Source organism: Leuresthes tenuis, unplaced genomic scaffold (assembly GCF_036924035.1).
Source record: "Leuresthes tenuis unplaced genomic scaffold, fLeuTen1.0.hap1 SCAF_15, whole genome shotgun sequence".
NCBI lineage: Eukaryota > Metazoa > Chordata > Actinopteri > Atheriniformes > Atherinopsidae > Leuresthes > Leuresthes tenuis.
The window spans coordinates 16,353,691-16,372,234 of record NW_027325369.1 but is presented as its reverse complement, the minus strand read 5'-3'; the positions used below and the strand labels follow the sequence as shown (position 1 = coordinate 16,372,234).

Here is an 18,544-nt window from a genome sequence, read left to right as displayed (position 1 = left end):
ATTATAAAACAAGACAAATAACTAGCAAATGAAAATATTAGATAAATCACGTGCAAACAAACTAAAAGTTGAAGGTACTCGCAGGCCAAATTAACAAACAAGTAAGAAAGACTGTAAGAAAGAAATAATGGGCTCCTACAGGAATGTGTACTTAACTTATTAGAACCTACATATGAGCACAGCTGTTCTGCTGGTTAAAGGCACTCATGACTCAGTGGGTGAAGATGGGATTTATTCTGGGGAAGCAGCATATGGGGCTCAGCAATTTACCTTGAAGTCGAGTCCTTGTTTTTCTCTGGAAGGCGGTTTATTTATCATAGTGGAAATCCATGGAGCGATTAATTTTTTCGACCACATAAGAGTTGGAGGGGTTTTTGGGGGGGGGGCACTGTGCTGTGTGAATGTCACAGCTTGTTTCTGCCGCCCCCTACTGGCCCAGAAAAGCAGACATCAAACCGTTGTTTGGCTGCAGGCTGATAACGACTTTGCTTTGTGTTTTTCACACAGCAGAGGGAGACTTGAAATGGAAAAGGCTTTTTCCACTCAACCGTAGCTGAGGGCAGCTGAGGGAAGTTGAAGCTCAGACGACAGCATTGGCCACTTTTCTTCAGTCAGCACAGGTCTGTCACGCTGCTGGAGACCAATCAATAATCGATCAGTTTGGCGGGGTTCTATCAGAAGATGAGCCTGACTGTACAGGACTTTGTTTATTACTTAATTTCTTGTTATTACTGTCTTTGTAATTATTGTTATTGTTATCATAATTCTTTTTTTTTTTTTTTTTTACCAACTATAACTCAGCTTATTGTTTGTCGATCAAACGATGGAACTTGTGAAGTTTCGTGAAACATGCTTGTAAAACCCTGTGGAAGAGGGTGGAAGGAAAGAAACATTAAGCCACTTGCATCTTCTGTGTTTAACTTTTTTTTTTCAAGTCAGAAAGGAGACGCACTTTTATTTCAGCGACATGTGTTCAACTTGTCTTTAGTTTAATCGAATCTGAACGCTTTACAAGTTTTTTTTTTTTGTTTGTTTGTTTTTTTTCCCGTTTGGTTTTGTTGTTGTTGTGTGAGCCGGCCCAGTTCTTCGGCCAGAGAGGTTTAACTTATTAAGAAAGACTCGGTGTTTTTCTACTTTTTTCACAATTAATGCATCTATGCTTCGATAATGTAATTAAAGAAGATAATTGATCCCCCCCCCCATCCCCCGCCCTTAATCTTTTTGGTGTCTGTGCACGGAGGCGGAAGGTGTCGGACCGAATGTTCTATTTTCAAGCTGGTGTCGGCCTGTTTTTTTTTCCTGACTCTGCACAGGCGCATACGAACAGGGTATATGCAAACTACCGGAAACTTTTCATTCCTAATTGCTTTCTATGTTACCAGTATTAGAACAGATTTAATGCACAAACAGTATTTTGTTTTGTACGCAAACATCTGAAAAAAAAACAAAAAACAAAAAAAAACTAACTAAAAAGCAGAAATGCATTTTGCTTTCATGTCAAATCATTTGTCAGTGTGTTTCTTTTTTGCTCACCGATGACTTCGTCCGTACGGAAGACGTCTGATCGTTTCTGACACCAACATCCAAGACATATGCTTTCATCGTGTCTATCCATGTAGAATATTTCAGAATCTTGCTGTAAAGAGTCACTAATCCACTGGTTCTGGTAAATGGAGTTTGGGGTGGGGGGGTCTTTTTAGTTTAAGATGAGCTGTTCTGGCATCGATCAGAGTATACAAGTTCCCTTTTTCCTTCAGATTAGTAACTGTGCTGTAGAAGCAGGAAGTTAAAGGAGAAATACGCCACTACTGCAAACGTTTAGTCAGTTTATCCCCAGTTTACTTGTTAAAATTCTGTTCAATAGCAGCACGCTTATCTGGGCTTAAATCATTTGAAACAGGAAATGTGCTTTCTGTGTCCTTATCACGCAACGTATAGAGCTGAAAAATCGTAGGATCCGGAAGCATTGGCCTTGTGTAAACGCTGCATTCATGAAACAAAGTTTTGACATTGGATTCTACTAAATACATCCGTGGAGAGCTGGAATTCACAGCATTTGGAAGCCTGCATTTGTACCAATTTTTAGGTACGTCAACACACGCCGCAAACCTGTGGGGACGGATTTAGGTCGGAGACTAAATGGAAACGCTTCAAAAGCTCACGGAACACGCGGCTTGTGATGTTACACCTGCCGTGAAAAAAGGTTGTTAGATTTAAGTCAAAGTGAACGTCGAAATGCTTTGAGGAGCAACCAAATGATTCGTTAGTTGCAGCTTGGTATGCGATAGTTGTGCTCCAGCTTCATTGATCACAACAATAAGACTTTAGTATGAGTTCTTTCATCCATCCATTCATTCATTTCATTGATTAATTTACTAATAATGTGTCTTAACTATAGTAGGATTTTTACTACAAGACGTTTCTTTCTTACTTTATCAGGTTAAACCCTCTTTAACAATGGCTTTAAGCCATCTTGGATTTGCCTTCACCAACTTTCTCCACCTCTTTGGGTAGCTCTCCTTGGAGATCCTCTCAAGCTGTCTGAGTATTCTTTGTGAACAGCAGTCCTCTGTGGACTTTTAATGATGTTCCAGTGCTGCTGAAAGGTAGAAAGACCTTGTTTTTTAAATCTTTGGGGTGCTTCTGGGGTGCTTTGTCCATTGAAGAAACTCCATATTTGTAGTGCCTGCGGGCTCAGCTGGTACTCATCTTGGAGGAATGGGTCTGTTTCAGTGCGCTCAGGACATACAGGAAGAGGTCAATACGGACTGGCGTCATGATGATTTTGAACAAGCTTTCTTACTGTCTCTATGAGGCCTTGTGGAGAATGATGCGTTTGCATCCGTCATTAATGTGCAGTTAAAATCATCTCCGGTTATGTCCCCAAGCATACGTATAACATTACAAAGATGAATGTTTTTCATTGATCTTATTATAGGAAGACTGCTTAGAAGGGATGTCAATATTTCAGTTACCTCCTTTAGTACATTAAACAGTCTGGTGTAATAATTTCTTACGATATCGCTTTTGCTGTTGCATACCCAGTCGTGCCGGGAGGTGCGGGATTGTTACCAGAAATCCTTCATGAGGTGACCTTGGACTGGTTGTCGCATATATCTGGGCACACACATTTTACGCAGACGTTTAACAAAACAAGCCAACCAAATCGAGCAGCTGCACAGGATAATCAACCTGCTTAATAAAGGTTCCCCCTCTCTATACTTCAGCTATTGGGTAGAATGCAAAACCCTTTTATGTTGGAGACGTGCCTCTTCACAACAACATCAACACAGAGCTGCGGTGCCGTGCAAAAGTCTTGAGCCACGCCTTATTTTCTTTTGATTTTCCCACCAAAAGAGCCAAACCGTGTCCTTAAGCAAAAAAAGCTACTTACAATGATCTATGAATCATTCAGGCATAAAAAGAGGCACCTAACTCAACAGATCAACCGCTGTGGGATCTACACATCACCGACAACTTGTGTGTTTAGGCACTTTGTTACTAGCAGCCTGTCACAAAGACGCATCATTTGTCCATTTCTTCAGTTGCATCTATGAAAAATGCCAAAGACGACGTAAAGGTGAAGGGTTTATTAGAATTGGACAAACGGTGTTTGCCTTCTATACTGTATTTACATATGATTTTGCTGCACCCGTTTCCTGCTCTCTAAGGGAATGAGGAGTGGCTTTTGCAAAGAGAACCGTATTATGCGATGAACCTCGCAGAGCAAATGATGCTCGCATCAGTTTTAAAGCGCCTGTACAAAAAGTCTGCTCGTATTCAGCCGAATGTAAAGCTGACTGGATTGGTACGCACTCCTGTGTCCCTGCTAGCCTTGCAGCTGCAGTCTTTTGGGCTGTGCATGAGCTTCATTCATTCATGTAATTGGCTTCCTTAGCTGCCCCCTGTAAAGGTCAGGATACTGCTTTAAAAAAAGACCCAAAACACAGAAAGCATCTCAGGAGTTATTGGTAAAGAAGGTGGATGTTCTGTAATGTCTGAGTCGATCACAGGATCTCATCCAAGTTATGCTGCCTGCAATTTATTAAAAGCAAAAAGAAGCAAACCAACGACTGAAGGCATCTGTATTAAAGGCCTTGCAAAGCAGAGAAATCACCTTTCTCCTAATTTGAATCATGACTGCAGTCATTACCTGCAGAGGATTCTGGTTTAAGTAGTGAGGAAGAACCTTTCATGCATGCTTCGGTTATTGTGTCGTCATATCGACTATCCCCCGAAAAAAAAGAGGGAACCACATAATAAAGAGAAGCCATTCCTAAGCCTGCACGCGCATTCCCGTCAGATCTTTGAAAGTTTGACATCAAAAGTCCCGGCAGGGAGGAGAAACAGCAGCGGTTGTTTGGCGGATGTTTTCTGAGCATCAACTGGACTGGATGACGCGAGTCGGAGCCCTGCAACAATCTGGATGTCTGCGCGCTGAGCTGCGGCGACGAAATGGTTAACCAAAGATGCAAGAGCAGCGTGAGTCTGTCTGAGCATGTGCCGCTAGTGCCGCCGCTGCTGCAGTCAAGTAAAATGTGTGAATTTCCATAGGAGATTAGTGACTCCGCGGAGGAGAAGCCGGGGACAGTGGACGAGCAGCAGACGGGTCACCGAGTCATCCAGGATATCATCACCGAGGGATGCGTCGGATCCGCCGGCCTGTGCGCCGTGGCAGACACCGCAGAGCTCAGCCTGAAGGTAAAAATACATTTAAAAAGGAAAAAAAGCCGCACTGAGGATGATTCATGTCGGTCTGTTAGAGTTGGCTGCTCGCGGACATGTAGTCAACGTGAGGATTTAAGGGGAATGTCGGCGTAGTGTAACATGTTTGGGGAAAAAGAAAAAAAAAAGGGGCGTTTCAGGATTTCCTTATCTTAAACGAGGGTGCCGTCCCGTTACTCTGTATGAGAGATTGCTCAAGTTTATCAGCTGTTTCGAATCCATCCAAAAAAAAAGCAGGTGTAGCTTTAGTTTGAAAACGCGCACCGCTCCTCTTTATTCTGCGCGTTTCGTGCACACTCGCGCTGCTGCACCTGTTAAAATATGGATAACCGGCAAGGTAAGATTAAATGTGGTAACTGGTCCGTCAGTGTGTATCTGATTACTGTGAGTATTCTGAGAAACACTTTAGAGTTTCAAAAGCCTCTCCCCACGCTTTAAATTTTGGTGATTTCCCCACGCTCCCCCCTCCACAAACACACACATATACGCACACACACCCCGCTGCCTCGAGTTATAATTTGTGAAGGATAGCCTTGTCGCACTGCTCAGGCTGCTTGATGCTGCGGCGGAGTCCCAGCAGCCGGGCCTGCGCACTGGCCCCGACTTTCCTGGGACAGCACAGGATGACTGGCCATCCAGCGCAATTACAACTAGCGGAGTTGGTGGAGAGCCGATCCCTTCCTGCATATGCGTTTTGCGGAAACTTGGTGTCACACTGGAGCTTGGTTGATATCTAAAATCCTCTCTTCGACTCATGCCATATAAAGGCAGCGGTTCATCACCATTTGGGGGTGAGATAATCCCTCCAGCCGCCTCTCTAGCCTATATCCCCACTCTGTCTATTTATAACCTACGCAACGGCCTTCACAGCAAGGGATCCCAAAATGACCCCATAATAGAAACGCTGCTGAAAAGGAATAACATTCCTCGGTTGAGTGGACACACATCTACATGTTTAGCTATTTGGTGACAAATCAGATTAAAAGATAAAAGGTGTATATATTCAGATTATAGAAACATTCACAAAACTGGGGATGATTGCTTTAAAGATCAGTTCGGACAAACAACCTGGCTGGCAAAAGGCAGTTTGTTTTTCTTTTTTTCAGCTATTAAATGTTCTGCAAATTACATATCTAGATCTCACTTCTTTCCATAGACTTATTGTAATAAAACAAGCAAAAAGTCTAAAGTCAAGTGAAAGTGAAAAAGGCTCGGTGTCTCATTTAGTTCATTATGGCATCTCAGCTCTGTGCCTCCATTGTTTTCCATAGATCATTTTCCCGTTAAAAACCTTTGCAGCTCAGCCAGCATCAATTATGCATTGTCAGCCATCGATTATATGGCTTCTTTGTCTGACAGCCGGTAAACATCTGTATGCATCCCTCCATTAGAGGCGTTTCTTTTCATATCACTGCAATGACCGTCTCGATGAATCCCGGCTTTCTCTGCGGTTGCACTGAGATTTCTAATCTACGGGCCACGACCCGTGTCCAATTCAGGACCGAGGACTTGGCTGCAGTTTCTTAGAGCCTGCAGCGAGATCAAGATCTGTAAAGGGTATGAGTAAGTGAGAGTTGGAAGGAAGAGAAGAGAGGTCCGTGTACATAAAGGTGTGTTTACTGCACAATAAGGAGGGAAATAGATGGGCCAGCTGACAGGTAGGACAGAGGAGAGACAATAACTTCCAGGGAAGAAGAGGCACCTCAGATTTCCCCTGCTGGCGAGATCAACTCGACAGGAAAGATTAAGAGTCTGAGCATGCAGCCGAGCTCCTTCTAGCACTCAGGATGACTGCACACAACTGTCACTGCAGCACCAGTCAGTATAACTTCAAGGTAAATGTAACCGGGATTTATTTATATGTTATGGAAGCAAATATGGCCGATTAATAAACCACTTGCTGGATAGTCGGAGAGCTTAGGAAATCCCAGCCGCACAGTAGTGAGAAAGGAGTAAGGGTTTGAAGTCCTCTCTCAGGCGCTCCAGTTTCATTCTTGACGCTCCTCAGCTATTTCTGTCACTTTTCGCGTGGAGAGCTCTACAAATGTTTTCCGACAGCGTGCCCGTCTTTGCATGTGACCCTGAGGAGTGATACGCAATACACTGTGTGACTGGCTTCCACGAGAATCTGTGCAGGGGTCTCCTACCACGTCTAAATGATCCTAATGTCATTAAGAGATAAAATGATAGAAATACTAATAGGTTTGTGATATCTACAAATAAGTAATTCTGTTTATGTGCAGCAATCCCTTGTGAGGTCACTGATGGTGCTAATTGGAATGCTGCAGAATTATTTTTACCAAAGACATTATTACTCGGTTGACTTCTTAAAGCTCGAGGCTTTTTGGAGACCCACTATTTGGAATGTCAACATCATGCCCTTTTAAGTAGATTAATCTATTTACTCAGACTAGAGTTTGACACATCCTTATAGACATGTCATCCCACCTCAGATCCAGTATCTTTAATGATGTGTCGCTGAAAAAATTAGTGAAGAATGACACTGCTGCTTTTTTTTTTTAAACAACTTATTGGGTAATATGAAAGGTTTCACAGAAGCATCTTTGATACTGGAGGAGTTAGAAACCCTCTGATGGCTTCAGATCTGATTTCTTCTAAATCAATACAGCGTTTTTAGATATGAACCCCCCCAGTGAGCAGCTCCTACCTTTCTGTTTACAGAGATCCCTCCTCCCCCACCGTTCTGCTTATCTCGTTCAGGCTTTCACCTTGCAGATATAAAGAGGATACCGACTGTAAAGTTACACAAGACTCTGTGGGCTCTGCTGCATCCAGACTTTTAGCGTCAACCCTTATGGCGTCTTTTCCAGCTCTATCAGAGACCATACTGGCTTTGTGATCCCCAGATATTTTTGCTTGACACTGAGCGATATCAAACGTGTTTCAGAATCTAAAAAGCACCTTGAAGACACAAGTGTTCCCAGATGAAAGCTTGATCAAGGAGACAATCGAACCGAGAGATTGCCTGTTTGCATATTTGAACTATGGCTTATTGGAGCAGGGAAAGAAGAAGCTGTCTCATAATCAGAAACACTGGAAATGAACGTAAGATTGTAACAGAACCTCAGCTGGTTGTAGTGCTCTGTTGAAGGTGCCGTTTGTGAGATTCAGACTTATGTTTCTTACCTTTAGACTAGTTAAATCATTTGAACATGCAGTATTTGGACACAGTATAGAGGTTTGTAAAAGATTTACTTAGGCCTTACATTCTCCTTCCAAAGGCGTAAAAGAAGTTGGTTTGATTTGTCCATTCTGGGCTACTGTAGAAACCTGGTTGACTTAACTGGAGTGCAGTTTAGGATTCTGAAACTCTGTTCCATTTGTTCGTACCAACAAGCTCAACACGATTAACTGCTAACTGAATATTTTGGTCTCACGTGGTGTTGCAGGTCTTGTTGGTCAAAGGCAGGTGGGAGGGAAGCTGTGATGCTGCTTAGGGTGAGTGCCAGCTTGTGGTTTCAGGGGTAATCGACCGGTGTTTGCAATTGATCGGGATCCCATTATTTTGTGCTGTCCTGCTCCACCTCTCCCTTAACACGCCTTTCATCAACGACGCAGTCACTTGCTCGCAAAGAAGCAAAGTTTATTCGGGTTCAATAAGGGGCGACTTAATAAGCCACAGCAATTGGACAGCATAATTGATAGCTTTTTAAAATCAATAATGTTACCTCAGCATAAATATAAATATTTTTTTAATCTTTTTTTTCTGATTTCAAACAGAGGCAAGTCAGGACTTTGTCCTTTTGATAAGTTATTCTAACACCAGTGGGAAATGTTGCCAGCTAACTGCTGTCATTGCTTCCATGTTACATTACTCTGAGAGCAGAGATATAAGCCTTAAATGTACTGTACAGTACATTTTCATCATAACTCCAAGTGCATGTTATTTGCTAATGCATGGCTCAATGTTTCTGTCACAGGAGATGAGGTGGTGGCGAGGTCACCTTGATCAGCGGCTTTTAGCTGCATTGGATCCTGCTGTTCTTTTTTTTTCTTCTTCTATATGCTACGCTGCAGCCTCCCAAAGTGACCTTCTAAAAGTCTGCATGGACCAGGGCTCTGTGCCACAGGCACAGACACATAAATTAGAATTATGTTGTGCCGTGAAGTCCTTCCTCTGTGTCTGATAAAATCACAATGTCAGAGTTTCCTTTCTTTTTTTTAACCTTACCTTACTCATCAGTGTGTGTTCTTTACTCTTTTTGTTGTTCACATTTGCTCTGTTTCATTCTAAAAGCACAGAGCCAGTGTCTGCCAGCCGTGTCCACAGACAAATCTCTGGTGCTCTGTGGTCACACTCCCTCTTCTATCAGCTCAGCCCTGCCTGTTTTGTGTCATCATCTTTAGATTTACAGTGCAGGCCGCTCTCTCAAGCCTCCTGTTCTGATCACCATCAAACTGTTCGATAGAGTGCACTGGTGAAGCAGGAGCTGGCAGGAGCCATGCTGATCAATACTTGGGACTGATGAGAGAGGTGGTGGGGGAGATCCTTCAACAGCTGCAACAACAGCAGAATAGAGCACCATGCTGTGTGTGAACTGTCTGATGCTGAGGCAACAAATCAATAGACCTGCATGAATAAGATTAAGGGTCCTGTTATCTTTGACTTTTGATATGCTTGTCACGATACCCCGTTGTGATTATCAAAGAAACCCCAATGTGAGTCCAACTGGGGATCTTTATCAATGTCGTGATCACTATCTATCCCCTAATTTCCGGTCAGCTGTCTAACGCCCGCTTAAAAAACTAAAATGTGCAAAGAAAGAGAAACCGAAAAAGGTCAGATTACAAAGTCAAGTGTGTTCAGAGATGACAGTGAACCTCGTAGTTGTTATTCAAAGTCAAATATTGTTTGGAGTTTCTGGCGAAACCTCTGTGACCTGTTGAAAAGAACATTGACAAACAGGCAAGTTACATGGGTGCTGTTAGGTTTTTCTGAACTGTAAAGCATCTTTGTGAAAAAACTGCCACTTTGTATGGACTATACCTTATCTGGGCTACTGTCCACAATATCCAGCTGGGTCTTGCAGTGAAGTAGTCACAAAAAGATACTGTGAACATGAACTCCCCTGTCATTACTGCGGGGAAGTTTCCGTTCATTTGAAATGAAACAGTTCTGACACACTTGGGGGCATAGTCTATATTTCATATGGAATCATGAACCAAACACACTAACATTGCAGTCAGGTGGTCTGCAAACGTTCTGATTTATTTATTTATTTTTTTATTTTTTATGTATTCGAGGTCAAAACGAAAGGTTCAGTTTCGCACTTTTTGCAGATTATGGCTATTCCCTTTGGAACGTCTGGATGACATGAACACACATTTGTGTGGAAACGAAGCATTATCAGCTATGACAGAATTGTGGCTGACAATGTGATAAAAGTGTGCAAATCCCACAATATCTTTGAGATTGTTAATAGATTCACCCTGATTTGAACTTACGTTGCAGTTCTTAAATCCTACGATATAAACTTAATCAACACGTTCTCCTGGTTTCTGCAGGACTATCCCAACTATAAAGGACTATCCCAACTATAAAGGACTATCCCAACTAAAAAGGACTATCCCAACTATAAAAGTGTCACTCTCACTCTTGCAGCCCTGCTTTTTAAAGCAGGCTCGGGCCTTTCTGTGTTGATATTGCATGTTCTCCCTCAGTACTGTGACTTCCTTGCACAGTCCAAAACACATGTTGGGGTAATTGGTGATTCTAAATTGACAGCCAAAGTGTTGCCATAGGGTGTTTATCCTAGCTGGATGGCCTACTTAAATAAAAAAATGGGGTAGAAATTAAGAGTAAAGCCAGCTCTCCAGGCACCACCACACTGCCACTGATAAATGGCACAATAAGGATGAACACTTTGCTGTTGTAATGTGTATTTTTATTTAGTCGCGATGGGAGAACAAAAGTAAATATCTGGAGTAAATCCATTTTTTTAACTTTGTTATAAGATTCACCTGCAGCTTCCACCGCAGAGCAAAGGAAGAAATGATCGTGGCTGTATTGTTTTTTCACAAATGCAATCATCATACAATCAGGCCTAAATCCCTCTTGCTCTCCAGCAGTAAAATCCAATTTGATGTTTATTCGTGCTCGTACACTTTATCTCTTTTCCCTAATCTCCTCTGATGGCGTTATTGTGGGTGTCTGGGCTGCATCTGACATTTTCTGTGAGTGAAAGTGTGTTGTTATCTAGTTTCCTGGCGCACGATGTGGTATTGTAAAGCTGGACGGTATGGTCCGGCGCTCCAGGGCAGTTTCAGGCAGGAATGTGCCGAACAACGATTGGTGTTGCACAGTTTCCAGACTAAACACATAAAGACTGGTCTGTGTTGTACCTCACCGGGGCTAATGTCACACCTCTTCTTCCGCCCCGGAGCATATCTTGTGCTTTTGGCTGGAGGTTGAGTGTTAGACAGATTGATAATACAGTCGAAATCCTATTCATTCAGAGACTTGTGGGCGTGTAGTTGCTGAATAAAATGGTGTGAAGACGAAATGAGGAAAAACAACAAAGGCATGTGACTCCAGGATGAAAGGTGGAACAGGGTGGCACGAGGAGCAGTGCGTAGTGGCAAAAGGGTGCTTTGATCCGTTGCATCAGTGGTTTGATTCAGGGGAAATACTCATTGTTAGTTCAAATGCATGCGTTTTTTTTTATGTTTTGTTAAATTCCCTTTCATGCTACAAAAAAAAACAAAACAGAAAAAGTTAAATATGTGTAGGAGTTTTACTGTTGTACATTTACAGTTCATCTACTGTAAACATCTAATCTGTTTTAATGGTGTATTGCTGTGTTCTGAATTAGTGTCTAACAGTGGAATGATTTAAGTTGCTGTAATCTTACAGTAATCACGTTGCTGTTTACATACAACAGGTATTAAAAGCTGCCTCTTCTGTATTTAATCTCTAGTAATCTTCCTAATTACATTTCCAAACCGAATAACCCCGTTAAACTACTAAGATGTAGGCAAAACCTTTACTCGTTAACATTACATTACAAAAAGACTATGTGGCAGAGGGTAATTCTCTGCAGAAACTGGTTTTCTTGGCAGACAAATTTCTGATTCTTAAACCCACATTCTCTAAAGAGCAGCCCATCACTATACCTTCACCTGTCTTTGGTACTATTGGGTTTTGTCATCAATCCAGCAAGCCACTGAATTTATGATGTCAGAGCTTATCTAATCTAAAAGAAAAATGCTACTTGAACAAGTGACCTGTAAACCTAGTGGAACAAACATGGACTTGACTAAAATTAGCAGAACATATTTTAGCTAACATAGCTAACATACATGAGCTTTGTTACAACAAAGCCATGACTACCCTGACTACAGCAGACAAATGCTCTCTGGTTGTCAGTTACTTCTTAAAATACAATCTTATGCTGATAGATTACACTGTAGAGGATCAATACTACTCTCATGTCTGAATGGAAAGAGCCAGTAGCCATTTAAATGCCAAATGGACTGAATTTATGCTGCAGTCTTCAAGTCTTCAGCCCCTAAAAGGGATTTATGGTAAAAGCCAAAGTACCCTGTTCAAACAATGCTTTACGGGTATACATGTTGCACTTTAGCATACACACACTCTCACCAATGAGCACACAGTGGGCAATGTGAGGTTCTGCCTGTTGCCTAAGAACTTTTCTTGAGCTTGGAGCAAAGAAAATGAATCCTAAGGTCAGAAAATGAATCCTAAGAATGTGGAAAAACTTGGAGAATGACTAGAATAATTAGGTTGTTAACAGATTAGTTTCTGGTTATTTTTCACTTTATTGACTTTTCTTTGAAGCTCTAAAATAAACTGGGTTTAATTTACACGTTCAGCCATTAAAGTCAATGGTAAGCGTCAGTTTAACATGCTTTACAGTAGCGGGCAGCTAATCTTTAAATGTATTAAAATGTAGTAAATCCATTTACATCGAAAACAAGTTAGAGGCGTTACTCTCAAATACTGTGAGAGTATTTGAAAAATCCTGTTTGACCCAGTCCTACTTTAACAGAGGAGCAGAGTTTCCCATGAAGCCAGTGAATAGATGGACTAAGGGGTTTAGGGAGGTCAGTTGGTCCATTGCTGTGGCCCAGTTCCACACATGAAACCCTTGTTCCTTGTTTGGCATAAATGTGCTAATCCCCATGGACTTTCTCTTGGCCCTAGCCAATCTTTGAAGACAATTACAGGGAAAAAAAAAATATCAGCTTTTGTTCTTCAAACATGCTGTTGTACTCCTAACCTTTCTCTGAGCTAGTATTTTAAAGGGCTTGTTGAAAATGTGACACAGTTTCCTCTAGAGGCAGGTATATAGTCTATAGTATTTGAATGTGTAGGTGTAATGCGGTTTGTCTTCGGAGTTTTCGGAGTAGCAGAAGGATTGAACCCTGTGTGGGCCTTCTGATACCTGATACCAAAGCACAAAGTGTGTGTTGAGCTGCAGGAGCTGGAAAAAGAGCACATGATGTAGGCAGTCAGATGACAAAGCTATACCTTACATAAGAAACCCCCTCACTTAGTCAGTAAATAGCATCAACTGAGGGATGGCCATAGAGTTTAAGTGCTTTGTTGCTTAAATCTTTATGATGTCAGTCGTGTTTTATTGCCTTGACCTTACTTTAACTTTCACTTAAGTGAACTATGACTTAACTATACGCAATTAAATGCGTAATCCTCAAGATTTCAGCCCACGCGGATTTGGCCAGAATGCTGCTCCTGGAGAAAACGAGTTCAGTTCAACGCTGCAGGCCCCAGAACTTTGGAGGCAGAAAACACTTTCTGAGCAGCCACTTTAACTTGTTTAGAGTAAAGAACAAATGTATTAATTTCTCTAAGGGATATTGACAGCGTGAGATTGGGTTGTACATGGGAAGAGCACAATCCCTGCCTCCTTCAGGTATGTGGCTGTACAGCAGAATCTGCAATGTTATATCCGATTGATGTTTTAAAAGTGAGGCAGTGTTGAATCCCTCATATGTAAACTGCCATCTCTAAACCCTGAAAGTACTAAATACAATGAATGATAATAGTAGAACAAAATAGTAGCTTTGTGTTTGAACCTGCTGATCGGCTGGGATCTGTCTTTAGTGGAGCTGGCATCGTTTCACTGGCTTTCTCTCTGGGTGTTCTTTCACTTCCTGACACAGTCAAACAACATATTATTTTAGGTGAACCGCTGCCTCTAATATGTCTGTACGTGCAAGAGCATATCTTGCTGTCTCTTTGTGTTAATTCTGCAACAGCATGCTTTGCCCTTCATCGAGTGTCTGCTGGGATGAGTTCAAATACCCTCCCAGGATTAAGAGAGTGTAACTAACAGATGATTATGCACGAGTTTGATTGAATCTTAAGTATTATAATTATAAAGTTGCAAGAGTTGACATCTATGTTTCTCTGTTCTCTCTTTAGATCTGCATCTTCTTACTGTCGTCAGAACATCTGTGTGAAAGCCAGAGAAGGAGTGATGGTGGCCTTGGAAACCTCAGAGGCGCCTGTTCCTCTCACAGCACTCTCACGCTGGTACCTCTATGCCATTCATGGCTACTTCTGCGAAGTAATGTTCACTGCAGCCTGGGAGTTTGTGGTTAACTGCAACTGGAAGTTTCCTGGTGTGACTAGCGTGTGGGCTCTCTTCATCTATGGCACCTGCATTCTCATCGTGGAGCGGATGTACATTAAGCTGCGGGGCCGCTTCCCGGTGCTGCTGCGCTGCATCATCTACACGTTATGGACGTACTTGTGGGAGTTTGGCACAGGGCTGCTCCTGCGCCAGTTCAACGCCTGTCCCTGGGACTACTCTGAGTTCCGCTACAACTTCATGGGATTGATCACGGCCGAGTACGCCGTGCCGTGGTTCTGCGCCTCCTTCATCGTGGAGCGTTTGGTGATCCGCAAAACCCTGAGGCTGCGCTTCCACCAAGGGCCTGAGGACGGATGGTCAAACCACCGTTCAGATGCCGGAGGCGGAGGAACAAATGGGTACCTTAAAGGGGAATGAGTGGAGGAACAGGCGCCATCTTTAATCAATCTTTAACCAGCTCAATCACATTACAGCTCCTTGGCCCTCCTTGGCCACTTTTCATATGCAGTTCTCCAACTTATCGGCATGGGGTGGAGAAAAACCATGAAGACTGGGCTGGTGCAAACAGGGGTAAAGAGTATTGGAACAGCCAGAAAACAAATGCCTAACTGGGACTTCAACTGCCCAGATCAGTTTTGTTTAAATTGTGGCCTCTTAAAACGGAGGCACAGTAAATCCATAATGCTGCTTTTGCTTTATGTTATAAAGCACCCACCCATTTCCACGCAGGGTTGACCTTAAGAAGATCAGGGCCTTGAATGGCCAGGATTAAAGTTAAAATCCCTCCTGTCCTATCCCACAGCCCTCAAAGAGCTTGGGATGAAAAGAAAAACTGTTGCAGAGATTAGTGTTTTTGTTCTGTAAAGGAACTGATTCAGTAACAAGCGCAGGATTTTATTTCTTTCTTGGTCTATAAAACAGCAGAATTCATAAAAATCCTCATATGAAGTAGCCGCAGTTGTGAACTGTCCTTTTTGAAATGAACAGGATGTCATTTAATAACATTCACAATATCGTTTTAATGTAGCTACACGGGCTCTATAAAGTTCCAGTGTCTGAAGTTTCTTCCGATCTATTGGCTGACATTCAATATAGCATTCATAACTATGTTTTTATCTGTAGAGAATGAAATTAACTGTGTTTACATTGCATTAGAATGAGCAGTTTATGTTGAAAGTCCAGTCCATGTCGCACCATGTTACTACAGTAGCCCAGAAAGAACAAACCAAACACGAGCCAGATATCAGTCAACATTGCTCGATATGCATTTTTGAAGTTGATCCTCCTTTTATTCACTTTGTTACAATGTGCGCTTTGAACCTGCAGATGTCACTTAATTCTGCACACTGGACCTCTAACGTCTGCCAGAAGCAAAGCGCCAGGAGGAATGATTTTCTGCTCTTTGTGAGCCACAATAAGCCCCAATGCCTGAGAAAAAATAAAAAAAATAAATGCATGATAAAAAATTGTCTTCCAATATAATATACATATTTACAGAGCTCTTTCAACAGCCATATCATATGTCTGCTGAATCAGTTGTTTGCATGTTTGAAGAGATTGAGCTCAGGGGGTCGGGCTGGTCTGATGGTAATCAGAGTAGATGGTCAGATCTCTCCACATAAAAGCATGTGAAAGTGTCCTTTAGCCAGATGTTGAACCCTGACTGCAGTCATTGAGCCGGTCATGATGACCTGCGTGGCAGCATTTCTACCATCATTGTATGAGTGGGCGCTAAAATTAATGCAGTTCATTCAGCACAATTGCTGTGACGTCTTTCCGTTGAGGGTTGTGATTATGAGTCATGTCTATTAGCATGAAACCTTCTTGGCAATTTCCATTTAGCAGTTTAAAAAAAAAAAAACTGCATATCCGCTCTGTGTGCTTGGATTTTGTCTGAGGTACAATTGTTAATTCCCATTCAATTGAAAAAATCCTGTAGTTTACCTCTGGAATATGTTTAGTTTAGTTGATTACTAATATATTATTCAGGTGACAAATGAAGGAGAATTAGGGTTTGCAGACCTTAGACTTTTGATCTGAAAATATATCCGTCATGCTTACAAGGTACAATATGTCCATTTGAGTTAATTTTTAAAACTCTTCAGGTTCCCTTTTTTGTTTCTTTGTTTGGTTTGATGGATATGTGAAGGCTGAGAAAAATGCAACAAATATCAGGGTGGAACTTATTGGAAGAGTCCCTCACATTTCAGACGAAATGGAATTTTCTGCTCATTTTTTTCCTCCTTTAATGATCTGTCAGTGATGGTTGATGTGTATTCCACGGTAAAGACTGACCTATGCTTTTATTCTGGGTGTTGCCAGTTGAAACAGACTGCAGAAGACGTGGTATGATTGGAAATAAATTGGTGTAGAAGGCTGAAAAACAAACTTTGCCACACAGAAATGATCAGAGTCCAGCTAATAATGGCTCGACTATAATGGCATTATCCAGAACTTTCCAAGCAAGTGCCACATGGATTGCTTGCTCCGGAGGTTCCGACTGTGGAAGAAGTAGAACGATCCAGGAGTTTATGCTCGTCTCTTTGTGAAAACAGGAGCCAACACCAATGCTTTCAGCCTGAGCCGGTGGATGTGGCTCTCCAGTGTATCAAAGGACGGGGAGCAGATATTAAATTATGATTAAATGCTGACAGAATTCATTCTAATGCATTTATTGCAGACAAAAGATAATAAAAGGTGACTAAAATAGACTCAAACCCACTAAGCAGATTCCAGTTGCAGAGCCCCCCCTCCCCCGACTCTCTTCATGTCTGGAGTGAAGAAGGCAGAAATGCTGTTCAACATCTCAGATGAATTGCTGCCACCCAGTGGATGTTTTGACCTTTTTTTTTTTATCAAACTTCGAGAAGAAAATAAGATACTCAACGCACGAATATCGAGTTTTTGCCCTCTGTGGTGTTTTTCCTTTTTATAGTTGTGTTTTTGTTTAAAAGCAATACAATAGAGGAAATTAGTAGCTCTTTTCTCCTTAAAGATCTACATTTTGAGAAGTGGCTCTGGGCTCATGTTTTTATCCAATTCTAATATCGATTATACAAATCATAATGACAGGCAAATCCAAGTGTATTCTCTGCAATATGTTCATGAGCGAGTAGTTGGTGTGTATGAATAGAGTGTCACACAGTTTCTGAATGTGCATGTACAGTATGTATAAACCGAGCCGACTCTCTGGTATTTCTATCTTTGATTGTGCATGTCCCAAAAGCTCTGCTCCAAACACAGATTTTATCCTGCAAATTTCTAGCCCCAATATACTGCAGTGGTGACTTCTTTTCGTTTTCAAATGAAAATGTAATTCAATGACTGTACTGTATATCACTCACTTCAGTTATGTCCATGGATGACTGATCAATCTTTGGGATTAAATGTGTTTATTTAATCATAAAAGGTGCAGTGTGGGAGTATGTGTGTATGCGTTTGGATGCCTTTTTATTTTAATTGGCTGATATAATGTTGATATTAAGCCTCAGATATTAAAAAAATATCCCATCTATTTGAGTGTTTTTGCTTTTTGTACACACTGCTTTGTATCTGATATATATCTACCAGTGTGTTTATGCAAATCAGATCTTTCTTTATATGTATTTACACTGATAAGGTCTCACAGTACTTATTACTGATGTTCCTTCTCACATCTACATATTTCTCGCTAGTGAGACAGTTGCGTATATGATACGTTTATGTGTTCCGTATATTTGGTAAAGCCAGCTGGACATTCAAACATAGTGACAAGTTGATGTAAAATACCTTTTGTAGCTAGCAGTTTTGAAAAGAGACGGAATCCATTTCCTGGTTTGCATATTTGAAGTAAGTGCACAAAGGATAGATTGCAAAAGGGAACTACCTGCAGTAAATGATCAGGATAATCATAAATGTGCGAAATAAATAGTCATTTAAGTTCAGTAAAGTTGTTTCACTTGTTCTTAATTTTTTATGTGAAGGAACAGCATTATCCACTGACTTTTAGGCGCCCTGCCCTCTAAGTCATTGTTCAGGTGTCCCTTAGAGGGTAACTTGCACATTTGTAAAGGCACTGTTATGAATGTTATAAGCAGATATAATTTAGATTTAGAAGCAACATAGACTGCAATTTAGACTTTCCCATTTCAGCAAGATGATGCCAAACCACATTCTATGCGCATCACAAGAGCACGACTCTGTCCAGGTAAGGCGACCTGCCTGCAGTCCAGATCTGTCGC

General features: G+C 41.6%; 2 protein-coding genes across 3 annotated transcripts in view; both read left to right on the top strand.

Annotated features, from left to right (window-relative positions):
• Window positions 1-1,502, top strand: part of mta1 (metastasis associated 1) — a 35,745-nt gene extending 34,243 nt beyond the window's left edge. Inside the window, exon 18 of one of the 2 annotated variants that reach the window (XM_072365367.1) lies at window positions 511-1,502. The gene's annotated coding sequence lies outside the window, so the exon portion shown is untranslated. Of the gene's footprint in view, window positions 1-507 lie in introns of both variants that reach the window. The other variant, XM_072365366.1, reaches the window with a different exon arrangement.
• Window positions 1,503-2,240: 738 nt separating this feature from the next.
• Window positions 2,241-17,738, top strand: tmem229b (transmembrane protein 229B). Its single transcript, XM_072365888.1, has 3 exons — window positions 2,241-4,482; window positions 4,555-4,701; window positions 14,153-17,738. Exon 3 carries the CDS (start codon window positions 14,208-14,210, stop codon window positions 14,739-14,741), a length of 534 nt encoding a protein of 177 aa, XP_072221989.1. The 5' UTR covers window positions 2,241-4,482; window positions 4,555-4,701; window positions 14,153-14,207; the 3' UTR covers window positions 14,742-17,738.
• The last annotated feature ends 806 nt before the right edge of the window (window positions 17,739-18,544 follow it).